The sequence below is a fragment of the Perognathus longimembris genome, chromosome 28 (genome assembly GCF_023159225.1).
Source record: "Perognathus longimembris pacificus isolate PPM17 chromosome 28, ASM2315922v1, whole genome shotgun sequence".
NCBI classification, from domain to species: Eukaryota; Metazoa; Chordata; class Mammalia; order Rodentia; family Heteromyidae; genus Perognathus; species Perognathus longimembris.
This window is the reverse complement of record NC_063188.1, coordinates 89234584-89259685: the sequence shown is the minus strand read 5'-3', so window position 1 is coordinate 89259685 and position 25102 is coordinate 89234584. Positions and strand designations below refer to the sequence as shown.

At 33.9% G+C, this 25102-nt stretch overlaps 1 protein-coding gene across 1 annotated transcript in view; it reads left to right on the top strand.

Moving 5' to 3' along the window:
• The window catches only part of Cfap47 (cilia and flagella associated protein 47), a 205726-nt gene that overhangs the window by 34374 nt on the left and 146250 nt on the right, over positions 1-25102 (top strand). Inside the window, exons 18-25 of the mRNA XM_048335454.1 lie at positions 1126-1257; positions 3246-3323; positions 6804-6948; positions 10848-10942; positions 14683-14824; positions 17908-18002; positions 20725-20884; positions 22815-23010. Coding sequence (XP_048191411.1) covers positions 1126-1257; positions 3246-3323; positions 6804-6948; positions 10848-10942; positions 14683-14824; positions 17908-18002; positions 20725-20884; positions 22815-23010 — 1043 coding nt within the window. The remainder of the gene's footprint in view (positions 1-1125; positions 1258-3245; positions 3324-6803; positions 6949-10847; positions 10943-14682; positions 14825-17907; positions 18003-20724; positions 20885-22814; positions 23011-25102) is intronic.

Genomic DNA, 25102 nt, shown 5'->3' with positions numbered 1-25102 from the left:
CCTTCATCCTTCTATCATTCTCTTCTTGTCCCACCTGCACCAGTTTCCTGGTACTTATTGTTTTTTTGGTGTTGACCTAGTCTTTCTAAAGAATTATACTATTTGTCCTCTCCGTAGAGTCTATTGTACTTTAGCTAATTAAAACTGAATCTCATGTTTTTGTCCAGGCTAACCTGACCCATGATTTTTCTTCCTATGTGTCTTATGTAGCATGAATCTCAGGCATGCACCTTTATGCCTTGCTTATTCATGGCCATTTACTTACTATCTCTTTGCCTGTACTTCCCATGAGCCATGATGGCTCCTAATTAGTCTCTGTAGTAGCTAGATTTACAAAAAGTAGGCGTCTGAAAAATATATTATATATAAATTTCTTAATGTTACAGTCCATATTTTGTAATATACTTTTCCATTTCTTCTTGTTTACACTCTGTTGTAAAAAATATGGAAGCAATCCATGGAGCTTATTCTGAAGATAGCCTATTTATAGTTATTATTCCTTCTTTAAGTTGAGGGATGTACAAAGCAGTTTTTACTAAAAAATATAGTAAATCCTTTATTAGTGGTATTAGAGGTTACCAATTATGACTATCACTTTCATTTTTACATTAACATTTTCTGTCCAAACCATCTCTCTGGGTAAAATAAATAAGAGGGCTTTTATTTTTACTCTGGCCTCTGACAAACAATACCATAAAGCTTATGACTTTTTTGAAGCTCAGTGTGATAGTTTGCACATTAAACTACCTCCCCACTACTGTTGCTTTCAGCTTTTAGGAACAAGCAAAGTAGTGTCTAGAATCTCAGCCCCTTCTCTAACAGAAGTACCTGAGTCTTTTTCCAGTCTTGAAAGCACTCCAGGTAGTAAATAATCCTATAGAGGTTATTTTTGCTGAATGACAGCTCCAATTCCTTGTTTCAGTTCAAACGTGTGTGTGTGTGTGTGTGTGTGTGTGTGTGTGTGTGTGTATGTGTTACTCCAATAGTACTACAAAATCATTACAAAATCAGCCTCTTGTTCAGGGGGCGGCCCTCTGTGTAGGAAGTGGGATGCTGTCCTTAAAAAATCTTTGAAATGGTAATTTTAAATGGTCATGTTGCACTTCAATTTTTTTTCAATTACAGGTTTGTAAGGAAAGTCTTTTGCCTACTCTTAGTATTAGTCCACCAGAAGGTATAATTCCATTTGGTGGATTAGCAGTTCTTAATATCTCCTGCACACCACCTGTGGCAGAAAAGTTTGACACAAGAGCAAAGGTATGTACATACATATATATTGTATATATGTGGACACACATACATATGTAAGACTTTAAAAATATTAATAACCACTCATATGCTACTATGCAATGATATTATTTATTCTTAGAAAATTTAATTATTTCTCCTATTCTGAATTGATTTTAAAGTCATGATACTGTAGGGCAATTAAATTTTTTTTTACCAACTTTCTAGAAATTAGGTCTGAAGAGCTATTTTGTTAGAGATTAAAAAAAAAACAAAATAAGCTGGGCCTTGGAGACTTACAGTTATAATCCTAGCTACTCACAAAGCTGAGATATGAAGATCATGGTCCAAAGCCATCTGGGGAAACAAAGTCTTAGAGAATCTTATCTCCAATAAACCACTCAGAAAAAGCTAGATGTGGTGATGTGGCTCAGTGATAGAGCGCTAGCCTTGAGCAAAAGAAGCTCATGGACAGTGCCTGAGCCCTGAATTCAAGGCCCATGGCTGAAAAAGGTAAACTGATCTAAATAATCGAATATAAAATTGGGTGCTAGAACTTAGAGATGATTTTCAGAAAATATTTTTTAATTAATTTATTGGCAATACTGGAGTTTGAAATCAGAACCTTATACTTGCTAGGTAATAGATCTACCACATTAGTCAATCCTCAAGATGACATCTATAGCACACATTATTGATTTACTACTTTATGCTTTTAAGAAGTATCATTTCTACCTTTGAGATTTTACTTAGATAAGTATATGTTGAGCTAATCTATACCTCCTATTTCTTAGAAATTTTACAACTAAATCCTCGACTCATTATCTTATTTTTCTTGGGGACAAGTAAGTGTTCAGGCAGATTGTTGGTTCTAGTTTAGCTGCTGCCATGCATTCAAATTATTGCCTCAAGAAAAAAAATGTCCTCTTTAAAGCATCAGTTTTCTACACTTTCAAATTATAGGGATTAATAGTAGTTATGCCAGATAATACTATTTTGAAAAGGACATAAGGGCTGGGAATGTGGCTTAGAAGTGGAGTGCTTACCTAGCATCACAAAGCCCTGGGTTCGATTCCTCAGCACCACATAAGAAAAAAAAGGGGGGAAGTGGCACTGTGGCTCAAGAGGTAGAGTGCTAACCTTGAGCAAAAAGAAGCCAGAGACAGTGCTCCAGGCCCTGAGTCCAAGCCCCAGGACTGGCCAGAAAAAAAGGAGGTAATATAGTTAGTTCTATACTAGATGCACATAGAAATTTAGTGGCTTTATTATTATTATTTATTATTATTATTGTGATTTAGCATATTTCTATATTTCATTTTATTCATTTTTATTTTTCACATTTAGTTGTACAAAGAGGTTTCATCTCAATACATCAGTTTAATAAGTACAATGAATCTTGTTCATTTCATTTTTCTTCTTTATCTTTCCCAGCCCCACCTGTACCCTCAAGTTGTGCATGTTTCTAAGGGAAAGTTTTTGAACTCACTCTCATTTCTCAATTTTGAACAATCTTTTGTAACTACATAAATAAAAATATGTCATAGAGAATTTCAATAATTCTGCAAACAAAATCAGAATCCATCTGGCTTTTAACATTTGAACAATTATTCTAGAGAATACTAGTTCTATAAAACAAGAAATGTGATGACAAATGGTAGATAATTTTTTGTCAAATATAGGACTTGAACTCAGGGCCTGGACACTATTACTGAACTTTTTGATCAAGGCTTTGAGTTACAGCTCTATTTCCAGTTTTTTGGTGGTTAATTGGAGAGATACAGTCTCATGGACTTTCTACTGGGCTGGCTTCAAACCGCAATCCTCAGATCTCAGCCTCCCGAGTAGCTCAGATTATAGGCATAAACCACCAGTGCCTGGCCAGAATAAATTTTATACATTTAAATTATGTGGCTTTTATTTAAATTATAAAGTCTTATGTAAATGAAAGTTAAATTTTCAGCTATACCTGATGATATTTTTACCCAATTTTACTAAGCTTTCTATTTCTCCCATATAAGGTTGCAATTCATCATGCAAATATTATAGACCTTAGGATTAGTGGATCTATTCAGATTGCTGATGTTGAAATCGAACCAGTAAGTATGCTATATATCTTTGTGCTCAATATGAGTGTAATGATTTTTTCTCATATGTCCTTAATTTATATTTGAAAATAATTTAATGTAATTTAACATAAAAATTAATATATACAAATATACATTGTAGTGATCAAACAGAACATTGAGTTTACTTTTGAAGAGTTTGTCACTCAAGTATCAGAACACTATCAATGCCATTAGGATTACCTATGGGATTCATTATGTCATAAGAGGTAATCACATGCTTATAATGAAACAACACATACAAAAGCTTTAATCATTCCTTCATTTAGGTTAACACCAATGATCTTTGTAATTCATACTACTTAATTGAATATTGGGTTTCTAACAGTTTAAATGATGCATAACTATATGTTATTCACTGTCATTAACCCCTAAAAATTCTTTGATCTGACATACTGTAATTTGTATTTTCATTCTATTGTACTTATAATCATGTGCTTCTAGTTTTTGTCAATATAGAAGTTATGACTGTGACCATTCATATACATATCTTCTGAGTTACATATGCCAGGGCCTCTCAAGTACTGGAATTCCTTAGACACAGAGTATATATATTCTTGACTTTACAAGAAAAGTTCTTTTATCTCAAGTTTCCATTGCTTCACAATCCATTGCTCCATAAGTTTTATTATGAGATGCAAATAATTGCTAATCTATACATTATAAAATGACACCTCATTGTTGTTTTAATGTTAATATTCTTAACTAAAGTCAAATTTATTTTTACTTGTTTTTGGTTCATAAATAAAAATTGTTCTACAATTAATAGCCTATATACACACAAACACAAATATACCTAAATTTTTTTCTGGCCAAACCTTCAAAAATTAATCCTACTATCATCTACCCAGAGATACTTTCTTCCATGGTGATTATGTTATAGATATTAGATACATCATTACATTTTTTTTGCGAGTCCTGGGACTTGAACTTAGGGCCTGCGTGCTGTCCCTGATCCTCTTTGTGCTCAAAGCTAGGGCAATACCTCTTGAGCCACAGCACTACTTCCGTCTTTTTCTGAGTAGTTTATTAGAGATAAGAGTCTTACAGACTTTTCTGCCCAGGCTCACTTCCTGATCCTCAGATCTCAGCCTCCTGAGTAGCTAAGATTAAGGCTTGAGCCACCAGTGCCCAGCTTTTATTTTTATTGTAAAGGTGATGTGTGTGTGTGTGTGGGGGGGTGGGTTACAGTTACATAAGTCAGCTATTGAGCACATTTCTTTTTGACAAGTGTCACTTGTCCCCTCATTTTCTCCCAGTTTTTTCCCTTCCACCCTGCTCAAGTTGCATAATTCATGTTCATTGTTTAAAAATAATAATCTTACACCAACATGTTTTTCAATAGTATATGAATAACTATAGTTAGATCTGTGGCATTGACTATCTTAAAAGGATTAGTAACATTTTCAAATGAGCATGAAAACTAGGTGAGAAAAGAATAAGAATGATGATACTTTTTACATATATAAAATGTCAAATTTTCTGGCTGGGAGTGTGGCCTGGTGGTAGAGTGCTTGCCTCGCATACAAGAAGCCCTGGGTTCGATTCCTCAGCACCACAAACACAGAAAAAGCAGGAAGTGGCACTGTAGCTCAAGTTGTAGAGTGCTAATCTTGAGCAAAAAGAAACCAGGGAAAGTGCTCAGGCCTTGAGTTCAAGCCCTAGGACTGGCAAAAAAAAAAAAAGAGAGAAAGAAAAAGAAAATGTCAAATTTTCATTATCCATTTTGGATTTTCATGAACTTTATAAACAGGTTATACTTTAAATAAAACAAAAAGGTGTTTGTACTTAATATACTGTTTTCCTTGGTAATGAACTATTGTCACCTCAATTTCTTTTCAATGTTCTATATAATTCTTTAGCTAAGGAATTGTAGGCTATTTTTAGTAACTCTCCATCCTGTGAGACTTTACAGAGTTTTGTGGTACAGACACATATTTGGTATATGAGCTAGACTTCAGATACTTTTCGTAAACATTCTTTATATATTTAAGTAGGAATCAGATAGGAGACAAGCTATAAAACAGAAAAATGAATTAGAATCTTCATTGGAGGAATCAATGTGTAAACAAACAGATTGTGTGATGTTTCAATATGAATATAAGTGAAGCTGGGTGCCAGGGGCTCACACCTGTAATCCTAGCTACTCAGGAGGGCTAAGATCTGAGAATCACGGTTCAAAGCCAGCCATGGCAGGAAAGTCTGTGAGACTCTTACTCTTTTTTTGTTTTTAATTTTTATTGTCAAACTGATGTACAGAGAGGTTACAGTTTCATACGTTAGGCATTGGATACATTTCTTGTACTGTTTGTTACCTCCTCCCTCATTCCCCCCTCCCCCTTCCTCCTTTCCCTTTCCCCCCATGAATTGTTCAGTTGATTTACACCAAACGGTTTTGCAAGTATTGCTTTTGTTGTCATTTGTCTTTTTACCCTGTGTCTCTCGATTTGGGCTTATCTCCAATTAACCACCAGAAAACTGGAAGTGGCACTGTGGCTCAAGTGGTAGCATGCTAGCCTTGAGCTGATAATCTCAGGGACAGCACCCAGGTCGAGTTCAAGCCCCAAGACCAAAATAATAATAATGATAATGATAATAATAAATAAATAAAATTGAAGTGGTCCTGAGCACAGTGATTAAGCATGGATTATCTAACTTGGTTTGATGGATGAATATTGTTTGCCAGACAATTACTAATTAGGGAAGTGTCTTCCTGACAGAAGAAATACTTCTGTCATTAAGATGAAGAAATGTGACACATCAGGTATTGGTTGGAAATAGCAATTCACAATGATTGTTGAGATAATAAGTGTTTAGGGAAGAATAGAGCAAGTTAAGGATACAACTTGATGGATACCAGGAAGGTGATGGAAATTTTTATGAGCTTTAATAATGAGCATGTCCTTTAGACACAGGGATGTAATCAAATTTTAAAAGTAGAATTGATGTGGTCAGATTATTGATGGGTTTATGGTGACTTATGAATTTGATTTCACTTTTTCTCAAAGTTGAGAACATGCAAATCAAGAAACTAAATAAAAAAGAACTAAGTTTTAATTGCCTACAGTTACAATAAATGAAGGAGGTAAATTAGAACCAGGCACTGGTGGCTCATGCCTGTAATCCTAGCTACACAGGAGGCTGAGATATGAGGATCAAGGTTTGAAGCCAACCTAGCCAGGAAAGTCCCTCATACTCTTATCTCCAAATTAAGTACCAAAAAACCATAAATGGAGTTTTGGCTCAAATGTTAGAGTGATAGCCTTGAGTGAAAAATCTCAGAGACAGCTCCTAGGACCTGAGTTAGGTTCCATGACTGGTGTGCTCGCGTGTGTGTGCGCGTATGTGCGCGCGCGCACACACACACACAACTAATCTAAAATATAAGTTTAAGTATTCATTTTATTATCTATTATTGTACCTTCTAATTATTTTTTCTTGTTTAACATTTAGAATGAATTTAAATTCTGTGGCACATATATTGGAACTACGCAGGTTATTCCATTTTTAATAAAAAACATCGGTGCAACACTAGCTAAAGTGGAATTTAATCTGAAAGATTTTCCATGTTTTTCAATGATTGCTACGGAAAACATAGGTATGTGTGCAATATGTATGCATGTATATTAAAAATTACATAATGGCACTATTGTAAAGAAAAACAATTTTAAATTGTTTTAAAGTATAATCTGGAGCACAGTGCTATTATTAAATACTTCAAATATTCAAAGCATACTTTTTCTTATACCTTATAACTCATCATGGTTTTATTTCTAGAAATAAATGAATTGCAATGTCAGAATACTTTGGTAATTCATGACATAAATTGTACTTATTAGTTGGTTTAGTGTACAATGTTACATATGTTACATATATAAGTATGTGCTAAAATGCTAATAAAATTATTAATTGATAACTTTAAAAGCTCAAAGTTTTCACATATGTGTTTTCAAGAGCTTCATCTATATGCTAATTCATATATTAGGACTGTTTATGTTAAATTAGACTTAAACAAAATGTGCACATGTATGAGTGCATTTTATCTCTTTGCTCCTATAGTTGACAAACTAAGGTTCATGGTCAAATTTGAATGGAATCTTTTGTTTGTAAACAAAGTTCAGTTAAAATGTAGATGCACTTTTATATTGCTTATGGCCACTTTTGTGCTATAATAACAGAATTGAACCATTGGTTTAGAAACCATATGTTTCACAAAATCCACAGTGTCTACCACTTGAACTTTTGTAGAAAGTTTCCTGATCCTTGGCTTAGTCACTTCTTCTTCAGATAATATTTGTTGAGCTATTTATGAAGATGAGACAATATATTTCCTTATGATATTAACAGAAAGTTCACCAGTCAGTATCTCACTCAAAAGGATTAAGTGAGTAAAGTTTAATGAAGGAATCATCAAAGCCAGATGTAGTGGTACACACTACTATTGCAGCAACTTAGGAGACAGAAGCAGGAGAATCTTAAGTTTGAGACTTGACTGGGCAAAGTTAGTGAGACCTAATCTTAAACATAAAATAAAAAAGCTGGTAGTGTAGTTCAACTGGTATTGCATTTATGCAGCATGTTGGAAGCCCTGAATACAAACCATGGTACTGACAAGAAAGGAAGAAGGAAAAGAAGGGAAGAAGGAAGGAGAAAGGAAAGAAATTAGGGAGATTAGGAGAGAACTTAAAAATCTAGAAAGTATTCAAAGAGGAAAGAAGTTATTGGAGTCTAGTGGGAGGTACAACTAAGGAAGAGGACGCAATTGGCAAATACTACAGCTATTAATGCAGCCATTGTTAGAACTACAAGCAAGGATGGGAATGACCACAGAGATATCTGACCTTTCTCTTATTTATTGACGTGCTATTTTGCTGGTGTTTCACATAATGTAACCCAAACAGAGGCAGAGAAGAAAGCAGCCTGGTTGATTTGGTCTATAGAGGTCAGGGCAGAGAGAATTCCAGAGGTAAATGTTGAATCTAGGTGACAAATGGAATCCACTTATAATGGTAGATGAGATGGATCAGGAATATGGGTCTTAAACGTAAACATACCAATATTTTTTGTTTAAGCAGTATTTTTCAACTGTTAATGAAGTTGGTTAATAGACATTAATAACTAAAATGAGCATTTTTATGTTAATCAGATAACGTTAGGGGAATATTTGATTTTTAGAATTGTTTTTTCAAGAACAATTACCACTGCAAATTTATAATCATTCAGGAATTTCAGTGATCATAACTTTTTTGAAGTTTATTTTCATCCTTAATATCTGTACAAAGGAGTTGCCACTGGTAAAGTAATATATGAGTAGAATGAATCTTAATGAGTGCACCCCTTTCATCATTCTCCTCATCCCTCCCAACCCCGCCTTTTCCCTCAATTTTCTTAATTTTGATGAATATGCATTAAGTTTTATGATGTTTCCCCCTTCCTCTCTTCATTCATTTACCACCCCCGCAATTGACCCTCAAGGTTGCATTACTTCTGAACAGTTGTCTGTATTTTTTTTTTTTTTTTTTGCCAGTCCTGGGCCTTGGACTCAGAGCTTGCGCACTGTCCCTGGCTTCTTTTTGCTCAAGGCTAGCACTCTACCACTTGAGCCACAGCGCCACTTCTGGCCGTTTTCTATATATGTGGTGCTGGGGAATTGAACCCAGGGCTTCATGTATGGAAGGCAAGCACTCTTGCCACTAGGCTATATTCCCAGCCACAGTTGTCTGTATTTAACTAATGTCTTTGTTGTTGCAGTGATTCCATTTTGTCAAGAATTTTTCATGTAAAAGATTTTATCTTTTAATTTCTTATCTTTAAATGAACAATATGTTCTTGAGGTCCATTTCAAAGTAGGTTATTCATGGTTAAGAATAATATATTGGGGCTGGGAATATGGCCTAGTGGCAAGAGTGCTTGCCTCCTACACATGAAGCTCTCGGTTCAGTTCCCCAGCACCACATATATGGAAAACGACCAGAAGGGGCGCTGTGGCTCAGGTGGCAGCCTTGAGCGGGAAGAAGCCAGGGATGGTGCTCAGGCCCTGAGTCCAAGGCCCAGGACTGCCCCCCCACCTCCCCCCCAAAAAGAATAATATATTGAATATGACAAAATTTCTGAGTGTAAATTTTAAATGTCATACAACAAAAATAATGGGTGACTGAAATGATTTATATATGTTTGTCATTTTTATAAATATTTTGTGTATTGGACTACTGGAACTGGAACTCAGGGACTTAGCTATTTTGGTGAAGGCTGGAGCTCTACCACTTGAGCCATAGTTCCACTTAAAGCTTTCTACTGGTCAGTTGGAAAGAAGAGTCTCATAAACTTTCCTGCATGGTCTGGCTTTGACCCATGCTCTTCAGATCTTAGCCTCCTGAGTACATAGGAGGCATCATGGATCTGGGTCTTCACAGTAACAGGATCTTTCAGTTGTTTTTGAACCCATAGTTCACTTAGCTACTTGACATTTTTCTTTTATTCCTTGCCACATTCGTGTGAATGTGAACTGAATTTTGGATGGCATTAAAAAGTGTATTGTCTTTGGCTGACTAAATGCATGTTACATATTTCGATATTAATTTTGCTGATTAGAATCTTGGTAGTAAGAATGATTGCCTGAGCAAGGCACTGGAGGCTCCTGCCTGTAATCCAAGTTCCTCAGAAGGCTGAGATCTGAGAATTAGGATTTGAAGCCAGCTCTAGCAGCAAAGGCCAAGTGAATCTTATCTCCAGTTAACCACATACAAAAAAAAAAAAGCCAGAGGTGGAGTTGTGGCTCAAGTGGTAGAGAGTCTCAAGCACAAATTCTGAAACACTGCACAGCCCTGAGTTCAAGCCCCAGAACACACACACACACACACACACACACACACACACACACACACACACACACACACACACGAAATATAAAAGAAAGAAAGGAAAAAGAAAAGATGCTTGTTTACTTGAAACATTTTGGAAACTTCATCAGATATTTAAACAGTTCCCCCCTCGCCGGCAATTTTGGGGATTAAATTCAGGACATTGTGGCTATGTGCAAATGGCTCATGTAATCCTGGCTACTCAAGAACTGTGATCTGAGAATCCCAATTCAAAGCCAGCCTTGGGTGGGCTCTCTTACCACTGAGCACCATGTAGTCCTGAGTTTTGCTAATTATTTTTTTAGATGGAGTCTCAATTCCTGCCAATCTACCTTTGTTAGGCTCCTGTTAGCTAGGATAGCTACTAGCTATCAGGAGTTCACCACTGTATCCAGCTCTCCTTGAGTTGGGATCATGTGAGCTTTTTTTTTTTTTTTTTTCTGTTCAGGCTGTTCTCCAACTGTGATCTCAACAATCTCAGCCTCTGAAGTAGCTAGGATTACAAGCATAAGCCTCTGGCATCTGGCTAATAATTGCTTCTTGATTACTGTAAATAAGTTAATGAGACTTCTCAATGTTCACATTTTCATATTAAAATGCTAGTACACATTTTAAATGTAGCTTTCCTATCTTATAGGAGAAATTATATACCCGAAAACTTCATGTATATATACTTTTGAAGTAGAAGAAATGACATCTTTAGAATGTGGCATAGTGTTTTCTCCCACAGAAGTAAGTTCCATTTTCTATTATTCATATTACAGGAAAGTAGTAGAATTGCCAATAATTCAAAGATCACCTATATTCTATATATGATGGGTTGTTTGACTTAGCAACCATGGGTAGACTTTTAATTCCATTAGCAAGAACAATCACCTGAAAATATGTTCTTTGTTACGACAAGCCAAGCTCATTCTCTCACCCTTGTACTCTCATTGCTTGAATGATTTCAGTATCCACTTACAAGTCCACCCAGAACCCTGGCAGTTTAGGCTTCTTTTCTCCTTATCTTTTATATTAGTATAAATTAATTGTGCAAAAGGGTTTTATTGTGGTATTCATAATATGTATATAAAATGTAATTTGATCAAATTAACCCTATTTATATTACTTTTTTTTCTTTTTATTACTAGACCTGGGGCTTGAACTCTGGGCCTAGGTGCTGTCCCTCAGCTTTTCTGCTCAAGGCTAGCACTCTACCACTTGAGTCACAGCTCCACTCTGGCTCTTAGTGGTCAGTTGGGGATAAGAATCTCATAGACCTTCCTGCCAGTGCTGATTTTGAACTATAATCCTCAGATTTCAGCCTCCAGAGTAGCTAGGATTACAGGCATGAGCTGCTGGCATCTGGCTATACTACTCTTTTTTAACAACTCTTTTAAAAAATAGTTTTTGGTGAGTTTCATTGGGCTGTTTTCCTATACATATAATGGAATTCTGTAGTATTCATTCCCTATTACCTTTCCCCTCTACCTGCTGCTCATTTTTCCCACACCAAGAATCACCAGTTTACATTAATCCTGCTTCAATTTCCCTTCCACTAAGAAGCCACTTCCAGAAGTCATTGGAGAATGATAGTTTGGGCTTCTGAACAGTATTTGACATTAAAATGTGGATATAAATCCACAGTATATGAGAAACTTGAAATATAAAATTGTATCATGAAAGTAATATTCAGTCAACATATGTTCAAAGATTCCATATTAGCATTGAACCAACCACAGACTGAAAAACTGGAAAAAGTGTGCACACTTTGTTACTTATTCGTCTCTAACAAGAACAGCTACTTATATAGTTTTCATTTTGTTAGGTGTTATGAGTGGTCTATATTTAGCATATATAGGAAATTTAATATTATACCGTATTTATATAAGGCATTTGAGTGTCCATCCTTGGATTTTGGTATCTACAGTAGGGTATTATTGGAATACAGTGTATACACTGTAGTAAGTGTATTTGTATTTTTCTTTGTGTATATATTATCAAGACAAGTTGTATTTGTACATGAAATACAACATCTTTGTGCCATTTATTCCTTGATGTCTGTTTGCTTGTCCTGCTATAGGAATAGATCACCATTGGAATGAGTTGCTTACTCTTTTGTCAAAGAAATGAAATGGCCATTAAAAAAACACATGCTTGAGTATTTTATGCTCTGTAATTCTGTTATGAGAACAGACTGTTTACACAAGATTCCATGACAGGAGATGGAATTGGCAGCGGCATGGACAGCTAAACAAAACAAAATAAAAACACAATCCCTTGCAGAGCAGAGCAATACAAATGACTAGAGCAGAGCAAAAAAGTTTTTGTTTTTTTATCATGTAGCTTACCATTTCACTTAAAACTTTTCTTATTTTCAGTATGGATTTATAAGCAGGTGTTATTAATAGATCTATATATCTCTGAAATTATCATTGTTGTTATGATCTTGAAAGCGTTTATTATGTTGGAGTGCTATTAATCTTCTGCTCACCTCCATAGATTTACCAAGGATGCATAGGAAAACAGTGTGTGTGTGTGTGTGTGTGTGTGTGTGTGTGTGTGTGTGTGTGTACTATTTAGAGTTCTCTATATATGGGATCATGTGATCTGAAAGAGGCACAGTTTTTTTCCTTTCTGATTAAGATTTCATTCATTTCTTTTTCTTGTCTAATCATTCTGTACTATGTTCAAACATAGTGAAAACACCAATGAGGGGCTCTACCAAAACTATGAAATATTTAATAAATTCAGAAAAATTGTAAGATTAAAAACTCAACATTTTATATGGCTTTGGGAGTGTAAGTGGCAGCACAGAAATGGAGAGACAAAGGGTGAAAAAAGTCAAGATTAAATAATCATTTTTGTTTCTTTTCATTAACAATGAAATATTTAAAATAAAATTTAAAAATAATTTTTGTTGTGAGAAAACAATGTCTGTTACTTGAACACATTTACAAATTTCCATATATTAAATAATAAATTCCCAAGCTATATTAAAGTTTTGTCATTAAGATGTTTAGTACAAAATAATAGGCTTAATTATGTTATCTTCATACATATACACTTGATACTTATGCCATTGGCAAACATAGATTCTTTTATTTCATTACCATCTTAATTATGAATACCAACACTTAATCATATATTCCACTTCACACAATGATATATAGGCAAGAGAATGGCCAAGAGAAAGTTAAATGGCCATAATGTTCAGATAGGTTTTACTGAAGGCAAAGGCAAAAGACAGAGAGGTGATGTCGATGCAGAGATAGTCATTGTAAGTGATTAAATAAGGTATCAACATAAAACCGAGCCTCAGTGATATGCTGGTTAAAGTAAAGGCTCATAGCTAGTTAAAGGTGGAGAGTTGGCTGAAGGTTCACTAGATCTGGACAAATGATGAGTTACATGAAGTAGGAGGAATCTTACTGAGCTGAAGCTATGGGAACAAAGTTGAGAGTTTATTTCCTGGCAAATGTTTTCATGACAAATGGTCTAATAACAGGGCTATGGGTGTTGCTATAACCCAGTGTCAAGTGCCCTTTCTTTTGTATCATTTAAGATAGGGAGTTGTAATATTCTTTATTAGGGTGTGTTTAATAAACTCATGGGTCTGTTTTTCTGGTATGGGTGTGATACACTCATGGGTGCATTTGTTTCTGATTTAATTTTATAAGTTCAAAATGGATGGTAACATTTTGTTTGTGTAAGTTATTTATCATTCAGTACCTCATGATGTGTGCTAGTCAGATGGTGGTCATTTACCGGCACAAATGAGATGAAGAGTCATTTACCTAAGCATTGACACTTAGAATGGATAAAACTGAATTTTATAAAATGGAGTCCCTGAAAACAAAGTTCAACCGGGAAGTTATTGTTCTATACAACGATAGTACCTTCTAATGGTTCTAGGAGCTAATCTCCACAACCATTTCCAATAATATAAAGAAAGAATAAAATTCTTAACCAACGATGTGGAATATGCGTACACTAAAAGCTACAAAACAACTACATTTGCACATACTTGGTAATGACAATAAATGGCTATGTTAATGATTTAAAAAATTACAAAATATTGATCAAATGAACTATAAGAGACTGAAATAAATGAAAAGATAACCTGTATCCATGGAATTTTTGGCATTTATATAATGTATAATTTAACTTCTAAGAATTAGGAAAGTTTCTGGCATTCTTGTAAAATATTCATTTCCTATCAAGAATGGACAAAAGTACTAGATGCTCATAACTATATTAGCTCTTACGAGTGTTACTGCGGCACCTTTTGTAATTATTAAATAAATATATAATTTCAATTTTTAGTGATTACATCCCGGCCCCCATCAGTTTTTTATAATATCAAGTATAATATAATTTTACTGTCACAAACTAATTTTGTTTTGAAAATCTCTTGTACATTTTTTGCCCAGATCAGTAGTAGTATTTTTGAAAGCAAAGCAGTCATATGTAAAATGTGTATTTGTCAGGTTGCAGCATATGACTTTACTGTTCAAGTTGATGTGAATTCCTTTAAATCTTCGGAACTTTATACTGAGTACACATCAAAGAATCTCCCTCTGGTGCCAAAAACAATACCACTAATCCCACCTTGTCATGTTCAGGCTACAGGTATGTATGTAAGGAGAAGCAGTAATTGAAGGAGGTAAGCCAAAGAGTTAAATGTAAACATCTGTAAAGTTAGATGTGAGTATGACAATTATATTTCTAAAAGATAATTGTTAGTAAAATTAAATGAATCCTTTTATATCACTTCAATTGTTATTCTATGAGATGGCATCTTGATTAGTAGCCCATATATTCACAGATGACTTACTAATTAAATTAGCAAAGAATTGAAAACAGGTCCATGTAATATTTTACTATGTGAGGAGTTTTAAAATTAAGGCTAAATATCTTATTAAAATAAAATAAATTGAAATTAAAATGAAAAGAATGACAACTTTATTTCAGAAAATTACCTTTAGTATAAGGCCATGCATATTAATAGACTATGTACATGTAAAGAAAGATTTAGAATGTTATGATTTTGAATTGCTTGTTGAGTATTTATCTGCTGAGTGTCTGCAAATATTCAAAGATAAAAATCTCTGTACTCTTCAAACTATAGCGTTGACAAGCCTTGTCTTTGCTATTATATATGCATACATATTTTCCTGAAGTCAATTAGCCTATGTTTTGTATTTATACATCTGATATTGAGTTATATTGTCACCAAATATAAGACAGTGATGTATTTCATGTTAGTTAATAAGTGTGAATGACAGCTAGTAAGTGAGTGGGGTCTGACTAAATAGCATGTTCATGGTAGAAATTTACTTAGATTTTACTTGTGATCCAAATTAGCAATCATGTAGCCGAAATGGGAGTTCTTTGAAGTTCAAGTTAATTTTGTTTTAAGAAACCTTGCTTTTCAAAAAGAGAATAAAAATGTTATCTAATTGAAGTTTTTCAATTAGGTAGAACATTTACATGATTATCTATGTTAATTTTTATATTTAATGTAAATATTTAATATCTGTTACTTCTAGGTTTATTCATCTTTTAATAATTCTATTAATTTTATAATAAAATCTATGTTTTCATTAGTGCTTCTGAGTATTACTTAAAATTAGAATATTTTCCCCTTTCAGAGGTCTTAGTAACAATAATTTGAGGAGTGATTACTGCTGTTTAAATTTTTGATTTTTTTTTGTACTCATCTTGGGGTTTGAACTCGGAGCCTGGGTCCTGTCCCTGAGCTTTGTTGCTCAAGGCTATTGCTCTACCACTTGAGCCACAGCTTCACTTCCAGACATTTTTCACAGTTTAGTGGAGATAAAAGTCTCACAGCCTTTCTTACCCAAGTTGGCTTCAAACCATGGTCTTTAAATCTCAGCCTCCTCAGTATCTAGGATAACAAGCATGACTCATGGATGCCTGGCACATTTGGCAATTTTAAACTAGCCAAATTTTTGAATTCTTCTTTCTTTCTTTCTTTCTTTCTTTCTTTCTTTCTTTCTTTCTTTCTTTCTTTCTTTCTTTCTTTCTTTCTTTCTTTCTTTCTTTCTTTCTCTCTCTCTCTCTCTCTCTCTCCCTCCCTCCCTCCCTCCCTCCCTCCCTCCCTCCCTCCCTCCCTCCCTCCCTTCCTTTCTTCCTTCCTTCCTTTCTCTCTCTCTCTCTCCTTTCTTTCTCTGTCTCCACTTCCTTCCTTCCTTCTTTTTTTTTTTAACCTGTCCTGGGCTTGGCTAGCATTCTACCACTTAAGCCACAGAGCCCCTTCCGGCCTTTTCTGAGTAGCTTTTGGAGATAAGAGTCTCACAGACTTTCCTGCCTGGCTTGGCTTTCAACTAACATCTTCAGATCTCCACCTCTTGAGTAGCTAGGATTACAGGTATGAGTCACCAGTGCCCAGGTTATTGCTTTAATTACAAGTTTAGTGTTTTTGTAGAAAGAAACCATATTCTGTTTATCTTGTGATTTCTTCGACATTTTCTTGTATTAACTGTTGTCTCTCTTTGGAGAGTTTTTCTCTTAAGACTCTTGTTTTCTATTAAGTAGTTCTTCATTTCTACTGACTTTGTCCTCTTAGTTTATATTAACTCTCAAAAACCAGCTTCATCTCCAAATATAGTATCTTTGTATGGAAGTTAGCATACCAATGAATGGTTTAATATAAGGAATGGGATAATTTGAAATATTAGCTGTAAATCTTTAATCTTAGCTGATTCAAGTTCTCAAGAGAATAAATAGTTCTCTAATAATAAACAGTGTTAAGGAGAATATAACTTCTTTGCTTAAATTGCACAATGTTGTGTGCATGACAAATTAATATGCCAACATAATTATTGTTTTTAAATATAAAAGTAATCTATTATTTTTCTGTTTATCTTCTATATATCCAAATACATTCAAATTGCAAATAGAAAGTCAATATAACATGTACTAGTTTCTACACATCTGCCAGCCTTTCTCAGGATTTCTCATGACAATATTTCATGTGACATAATGTTAAACATCATTTACAAGTTTCTCCTTTCCCACATGTCCCAACCAATGCATCTACTAATGTTAGTGATGTAAAAAACAGCATATTTAAGATACTTATGATTTTAGGAACAAATATTTTGTTCACATATACTTGTTTTCCTAAAAGTTAATTAGGTCTTAGTTTCCACTAAGAATTCAAATATCTCAGGAAAAGTTCAAAATCTGTTTCCCAACAGGGAACATTGGCTTTGTAAGGCATTAAGTGATTTATTTCTAAAATCTCACAGAATTGCTATTTACTCCCAGAGAAGTGTTATTTTGTCATGGTAACATTATTTGCTATACCATTTTTCTTTTTTCTCTACATTCCAACAATTTTTTGTTCTTCATTTCTATGTTTCTTCATTAGTTAAATTTTACTATAGACATAATTTTAGCTTGATTTGATTTTGCTTCCTAATATTCATAATATTTTATATTTTTATGTCAGTGGTAACTTTCTTATTTTACTTGTCACTTATTACCATTACAAGCTATTCAAAAATGGACTTTCACAATATAAAAATCCATATAAAATATGTAAATATTTTAAATATGTTGTTTTATTTTCTCGCTGGGAATATAAAACAGAACTATGTCTCCTTTTTATATTATTTCATGATTGGAAGTATCTATGAGCTTATATCTATTCAGGTTTTATCAGTATGTTTATTTCTCTTTTAAAGTATTGTATGCACCACTGCACCTATCAAGTACTGCATTCGTATTTAATATTCCTTTATATGAGATGGAATCGAATGCAAGGGTCACAAGAACAAAGGTATGTACAGAGAAAATTTTACCATGGGCTTTATAAGTATGATTTTCATGTAATTATAATTTTTAGTTTACTTAGTTGCTTATTCTGAAGCATGAATAATTTCTTCCCATGAACATTTTTCTCCCTAACTAAATATGTGAAAAAATCCACATGTATAACACAGTAAATTCAATATTGGTTGATTTTATTTGACTTCTTCTGTATCACTTTTTTCTTCTGATTAGGAGAGATACACAAGAAAGATGATCATATATGTAGTATAGGAGTTTTTATTTGTACTGTACATTTTGTGCTTAAGAGCATTGTAATAGTTACAGACAATTATGAGCCTCTGTGATGCTGAAGATAAATTATATACAGAAAATACTTAATGTTATTATAGTTAGACAAATAGTCTCTTTTTGTTCTAATAAAAGTTCAAAAATAAAAATATATGTAGCACTGAAAATGCAATATTAGTTAACTGAATTTAATTCAATTCCAGAATTGAAAATTCTTCTTCTTAAACATGAGATTTTAAATCATTCAAAATTCATTCAGTTCATATAAGCAGAAATAATCTAAACTCAAATACATGTGTTTTTCTGAATGACAAATGGGTCACATTGGCTCCATGGAGAAAACATGTCACTTTACCACACTATTTGCATCTCTCATGAATTGTATGTACATAATTTTAAGAAATTATAGCATATGTATGCATTAGAGATAAAAGTCCAGTGGTGAAATTTCCATTTAATCACATGAAATAAGTATATAACACTAAAATGACTCAGCATTGGTGATACCTCCTGAGTATTTTTACTACAAAATTATTTTTCCTTGTTCATCCCCTGCATTTTAGCATTAACTTCAACCCATTCTCAAGGAATAGGGAGCTTTTAAGTGGAACAATTACATATATTTTACTTGAAATTTTAGTGAAAAAGTACTCTCTCCTATTTATTAATTTTATTACCTATTATGAGCTCAACTATAATCATGATTTTGTACTTTTTTTGGCCTGTTTTTAGGCTTGAACTCAGGGCATGAGCACTGTCCTTGAGCTTTATTGCTCAAGGCTAGCCACTCTACCACTTGAGCCACAGCTCCACTTCTGGCTTTTTTGTTGGTGGTTAATTGGAGATAAGAATCTCTTGCACTTGACTGCCTGGGTTCTCTTCAAACAGTAATTCTCAGATCTCAGCTTCCTGAATAGCAGTGATTAAAGGCATGAGTCACCAGTGCCCAACTATACTTTTTGTTATAATTTAATATTACATTATTAGTGAGCTCTTTTAAATTGCCCCTTGGTCATTCTCCCATCATTGTAATTTATTCTTATTTACTAGTAAGACCAAATGTTCTGTGCTTACTTATTATTTGATTTACCCCAGTTCTAGAAATATATCTTCAAGAAATTCCAATACCTGATGTTTCGGAATCAAAATCTAAGTGTTGGAGATACTAGCTGTTACTAAGTGTCATAGGTCGGCCAACGATAAATAGTGACAGGAAAATATATGTATGCTAATCCATACACACTCACATACACAGACACAACTATTTACATATGTCCATATCTAAACATGTATACAGAAATATATCTTTGAGTAATTATCACTCAGAGTTTCATTTCACACTTTCTTTACCAATTTTTTCCTTGACAATGATAAATCTTTCTATGACTAATTAGAATTTACTTACTTAGTTTTGCATCCTGTATAACAGGAAAGAAGTTGCAGAATTGCTATTAGTAACATATATCAGTTAGTGTTCAGTGTGTGTATATATCTCTAATTTGAATGAGGCTATTTCATACATACTGGAATAGTTAGTCACAGTCTGCAGCTTTTTTGAGATCTGTACTATCTTTGCTCATTGTTTCTGATTCACAGAGATGTAGCTTTGGAGCTTACCTGTTCGTGGGTTTGAAAAATACAGATATTCATATGTCATTATTTCAGTACAGTGGAAAACAGTATCAGCATACTAAATATCTTGCAGGACCCTGGGTGGTCAAACTGCTCTCCTTCAAATTCACATTTGGCAATGATGTTTTCTTTCATTTCTACAATGGTAGATGAATTTTATTATAAAATAAATATGTAGTTACCTGGTTCTGAGAAACTCTAAATGTATATTCAATATTCATCTATGCTTTACATTACTTAGTACTTCATCTATTTATCATTGACATTTATTCAATTGTGTGGATATATTATGGTTTAGTTGAAGGAAATATTGATCATTTAAAAAATTCCAATGTTTGGTGAATATGGATAAAACTATTATGACCATTCACACAAAAGTTTTCATATAAACATAAATGATCAACTCAATAAATATGTATGATTAGAATTATAGGATTAAATAGTAGATATATGACTAGCCCTGTAAAGAACTGCCTTCCAAATTGAAGAATTTTTTATTATCACCATTAATGAGAATGATGATTTTTTTGTTAATCTGCATTGTTGTGGTTAGCAAAGCTATATTCATATTTTTGTATTATTTCAGTCAGTGTGTTTTATATGCTTTATATAATTGCTTACATATTTATGAATATATTTTCAAACCCCTCTGTTGCCATATAGTATCACTATGAAAGCTTTTTTTGATCTAGTCTTATCCTTTTTAACCATTCAACTGTATGAATAGGTCCATCAACATAATATGATAATACAACTAAATGTTATATTGCATTTACTATTTTTAAAACAATTCTTTTTTGTGTATACAGGTTCTTACCTTACAAAATATTTCTAAAAATGTTGTATATTGGTCTATGGATCCTAGTAATAATGCCGGTCTTTTTAAAGAAGGCATATTCTACATCAGTAGACTGATTGGCACTCTGCAGCCAGGTGAAAAGTGTTGTATAACTATACAGTTCTGTCCAAGTAAGTACTTCTCTCTGAAACTTTGCATATAATTTCAATGTACTATTTATACATTAAATTATTTTATTGTGCATTTGAAAATGCCATGTATTTTAAGGTCATTTTACCAGCTGAAGGTCCAGATATGATATCTTTATTTTTCATATAGTCTTCCCAATACTCGTTTGTAATTGTTACTATGAAGCCCATTATTTTCCCTATTCTTTTTCTCTTTGCTTGTCTAGACATTCCTCTTTTCTCAGTCATCACATACTGATCAACAAAAGAGTTTGTTTTGTGGGGCTGGGAATATGGCCTAGTAGTAGAGTGCTCGCCTTGTATACATGAAGCTCTGGGTTCGATTCCTCAGCACCACATATACAGATAAAAGCCAGAAGTGGCGCTGTGGCTCAAGTGGTAGAGTACTAGCCTTGAGCAAAAAGAAGCCAGGGACAGTGCTCAGGCTCTGAGTCTGTGAACCAGGACTGGCAACAAAACTAATAAAGAATTTGTTTTGTAAAGCTTCTCATACAGAGAGAAATAGTAGAAATATTTGGTCTAATAATAGTCTATTGCTTTTTGGTCTGGCTCAAGCTTTCACTTAGGAGTATGATTCTATGTAATCCATAATACGGTTATCCTTTCTTGTGATGATACCATTAATAGCTCCAATTCCTACAAGGCCACACTGGTGTATATATTTTTTAGATTCTAAGATAGAAACTTGAATTTACACTAATCAAACAATTATATTTCTCTCTATGAGACATTTGCAGTGGACATTCAGGTTTGAAAGGGCCTTGGCCAGTGTCTGTTATGCTCTATTCTCAGGAACTATGTTGCAGGTTCCTATATTGAACTTCATTTTCTAACACATGGTAAATGGCCACATGGGAACTTCTTATCTTTCCCTAACAGATGAAAGTGGCCAGTCAATCTTTGGCAAGCTTACTTAATCTTAACACATTTCAGAAAAGATGGCCCCTTCCTTAAATCTCAGCATATTCCTTTCTCAGAAATCCCTTAGGGTCCTCATGGCAGTTGCCGGACTTCATCTTCATACTGCCCATACTAAAATAAATAGGCAGAAAACAACTTTAAAAAAGAAGTCCTCTATGTGTGTCTGATTATATAAAATAATATTCTTGAAATGAACTCTAGGAAGTGGGAAGAGAAGGTTTTTTTTGTTGCTCTTTTTGTTTTCTTTTCCTTTTGTCTTGTTGGAAGGGTATAGTGGGCACAGAAGTGGTGGGACAAAGAGTGAACAAATGAAGCAGTAAGGAGCTGGGAATATGGCCTAATGGCAACAGTGCTTGCCTTGTATACATGAAGCCCTTGGTCCGATTCCTCAGCACCACATATATAGAAAAGACCAGAAGTGGCGCTGTGGCTCAAGTGGCAGAGTGCTAGCCTTGAGCAAAAAGAAACCAGTGACAGTGCTCAGGCCCTGAGTTCAAACCCCAGGACTGACAAAAAAAAAAGTAGCAGTAATACTCACTAAACATTATGTTGAAAATCAACTATACAACTTGGGGTATGGCCATGGGAGGGAAAACTGGGAAAAAGAGGGAGGGGTAACATACATGGTCCAAAAAGAAATGTACTCTACCTGACTTATGTAACTGTAACTGCACTATACATCATCTTTATGATAACAATAAACATTTTAAAAAAAGATGTCCTGTTGTACTGCTTCTTCAAGGATATTTATTTCCCACAACTAGTGAAATTTTTTTCAAGAAAGTTACTCCATTTGTAATAATGTACACTTTGCAGGGTTCTCTTTCAATAATACTTCATTGGGTCCTAAATTCTTAAGTAAGTTAAATCTTATTCCTGTTCACTCATTCTTCTCCATTGAGTTGTAAGCATCATAAGACATTTGAATATTGATCAATGTAAAGACTATATATTTTTGTGTGCTAACTAATCTGAAACATTTTTTTATTAGAGAAACCTGGAATATACAGAGCCGATATTCCTATGTGTTTAAATGATTGTTTGTTTTACTATCGTCTGCTATGTCTGCATGGAGAGATAAAATCACCTAAGTTAAATTTCGAACCATCATTTATATTTTTTACTCCTGTTCCATTGGATGTACCAAGTGGCATAGATATCAATATTTTTCCTCAAAACTATTTCAGGTAAACATTACATTTGAATTTAGCCTATCTTGTGCACAATTTTGTTTATGTCAGTGTATATAAGAGTTATACGTGGGGCTGAGAATATGGCCTAGTGTCAAGAGAGCTTGCCTCGTATACATGAAGCCCTGGGTTCGATTCCTCAGCACCACATATATAGAAAACGGCCGGAAGTGGTGCTGTGTCTCAAGTAGAAGAGTGCTAGCCTTGAGCAAAAAGAAGCCAGGGACAGTGCTCAGATCCTGAGTTCAAGGCCCAGGACTGACCAAAAAAGAGTTAAATTTTGACTTGTTTCTATAGTTGGGAAGAGCTATTAATATACTTAATGGTGCATTAAGAGTTTAAATTTGGTGAAAACTGTCATGTTTTTGACTTGTTATAATGCTACAGCAACATAGATTATTTTCCCCTTAGTGTTTAGCACAGTGCAAAACACATGTAAGGTGTGAAAAATTATTTGGCTTATAAAAATAATATTACTGAATACTTCTGCAATAAGGTAGACTTAGAGTTATAAATTGCATTTTGTTATTGTTCAGATAAAAATAATGACTTGATCAAAACAAAACTGTGAAAAAGTTTGAAATTACAATAACTAACTTAGTATGATAGCACATTTTCTTGTGTGTCTTTGTGGAATAATAAGTAAGCATAAAATTTCTTTGTATTAGTTTTATATTAATTTATAACAAATTACCATGTATTTGTCATAAAACATACATTTGACATTTCATACAGCAGGAAATTATTATCTCCAAATTTTTGAGCAAAGTACAAAATAGGAATATACAAATTATTCTAAATTCTTGTGAGAAGGGAGGATTTCATAAACTCACTAACAATGAAATTGATTATTATAAATTTGAAACATATTTATACCAGAGAAAAGTGTCACATGCCTACACTCCTAATTACTCAGGAAGATCATAAATTTGATGTTGCATAGAAAGACCTAATCTGAAAACAAATGGATGACAATAAAAAAATGTATAAATTAATAGAAATGTTCATTAAAAGAATCAATACTCATCTCACAACAAATGATTTGTGGATAGAAATTAAACACTGTAAGACATATAAAGCTATTTTGTAAAATGTTCAGTGTACAAGGGGGTTTCACCATGCGATGTCACATATGCACAATACTATACAATGACTATATTAAACTTTTCTTTGCTCTATCCTTTCCTTTTGTCCCTTAACCCCTGTTGTTCAACAATTTGGAGTAGATGCCTGTACCATCTCCATAAATAAACACAATTGATTTTGGTATTATTTAACCCATTATTCTCTTTCTCTTTCTTCCTTACCACTTATCACCTCCAGACAGTTCCTTAATTACAATCACATAGATAGATAGATAGATAGATAGATAGATAGATAGATAGATAGATAGATAGATAGATAGATATTTTTTTTTGGCCAGTCCTGGGCCTTGGACTCAGGGCCTGAGCACTGTCCCTGGCTTCTTCCCGCTCAAGGCTAGCACTCTGCCACTTGAGCCACAGCGCCACTTCTGGCCGTTTTCTGTATATGTGGTGCTGGGGAATCGAACCCAGGGCCTCATGTATACGAGGCAAGCTCTCTTGCCACTAGGCCATATCCCCAGCCCAGAGATATATTTTTAATCTATATGTATTTTAGGTCTAGACCCTGCATATGAAAGAAACCTTGCAATCTTTGTCCTTTAGGACCTGGCTTACTTCATTTAACATGATAAACATCAGTTCTATCCATTTACCTGAAAATGTCATAATACTGTTAAAAATTCTTTATGGATGAATAATACTCTATTCGTTTATATACCACATTTTCTTTATCCATTCATCAGTTGAAGGGTACCTAGACTGATTCCATAGCTTGGTTATTGTGAGTAGTGCTATAATAAACATAAATGTGTAAATGTCTTTTTTTTCTTTATTTATATATTTTATTGATTTATATTTTATTTACATTAAACATATAAAGTCTTAAGGCTGGTACATAAGTCAGTGGTAGAGCACTTGCCTAGCATGTATAAAACCCTGGGACTGATGCTCAGAACTGGGAAGAAAAAGCAAAATAAAAACACCATAGGATATTTTTGCTTTCC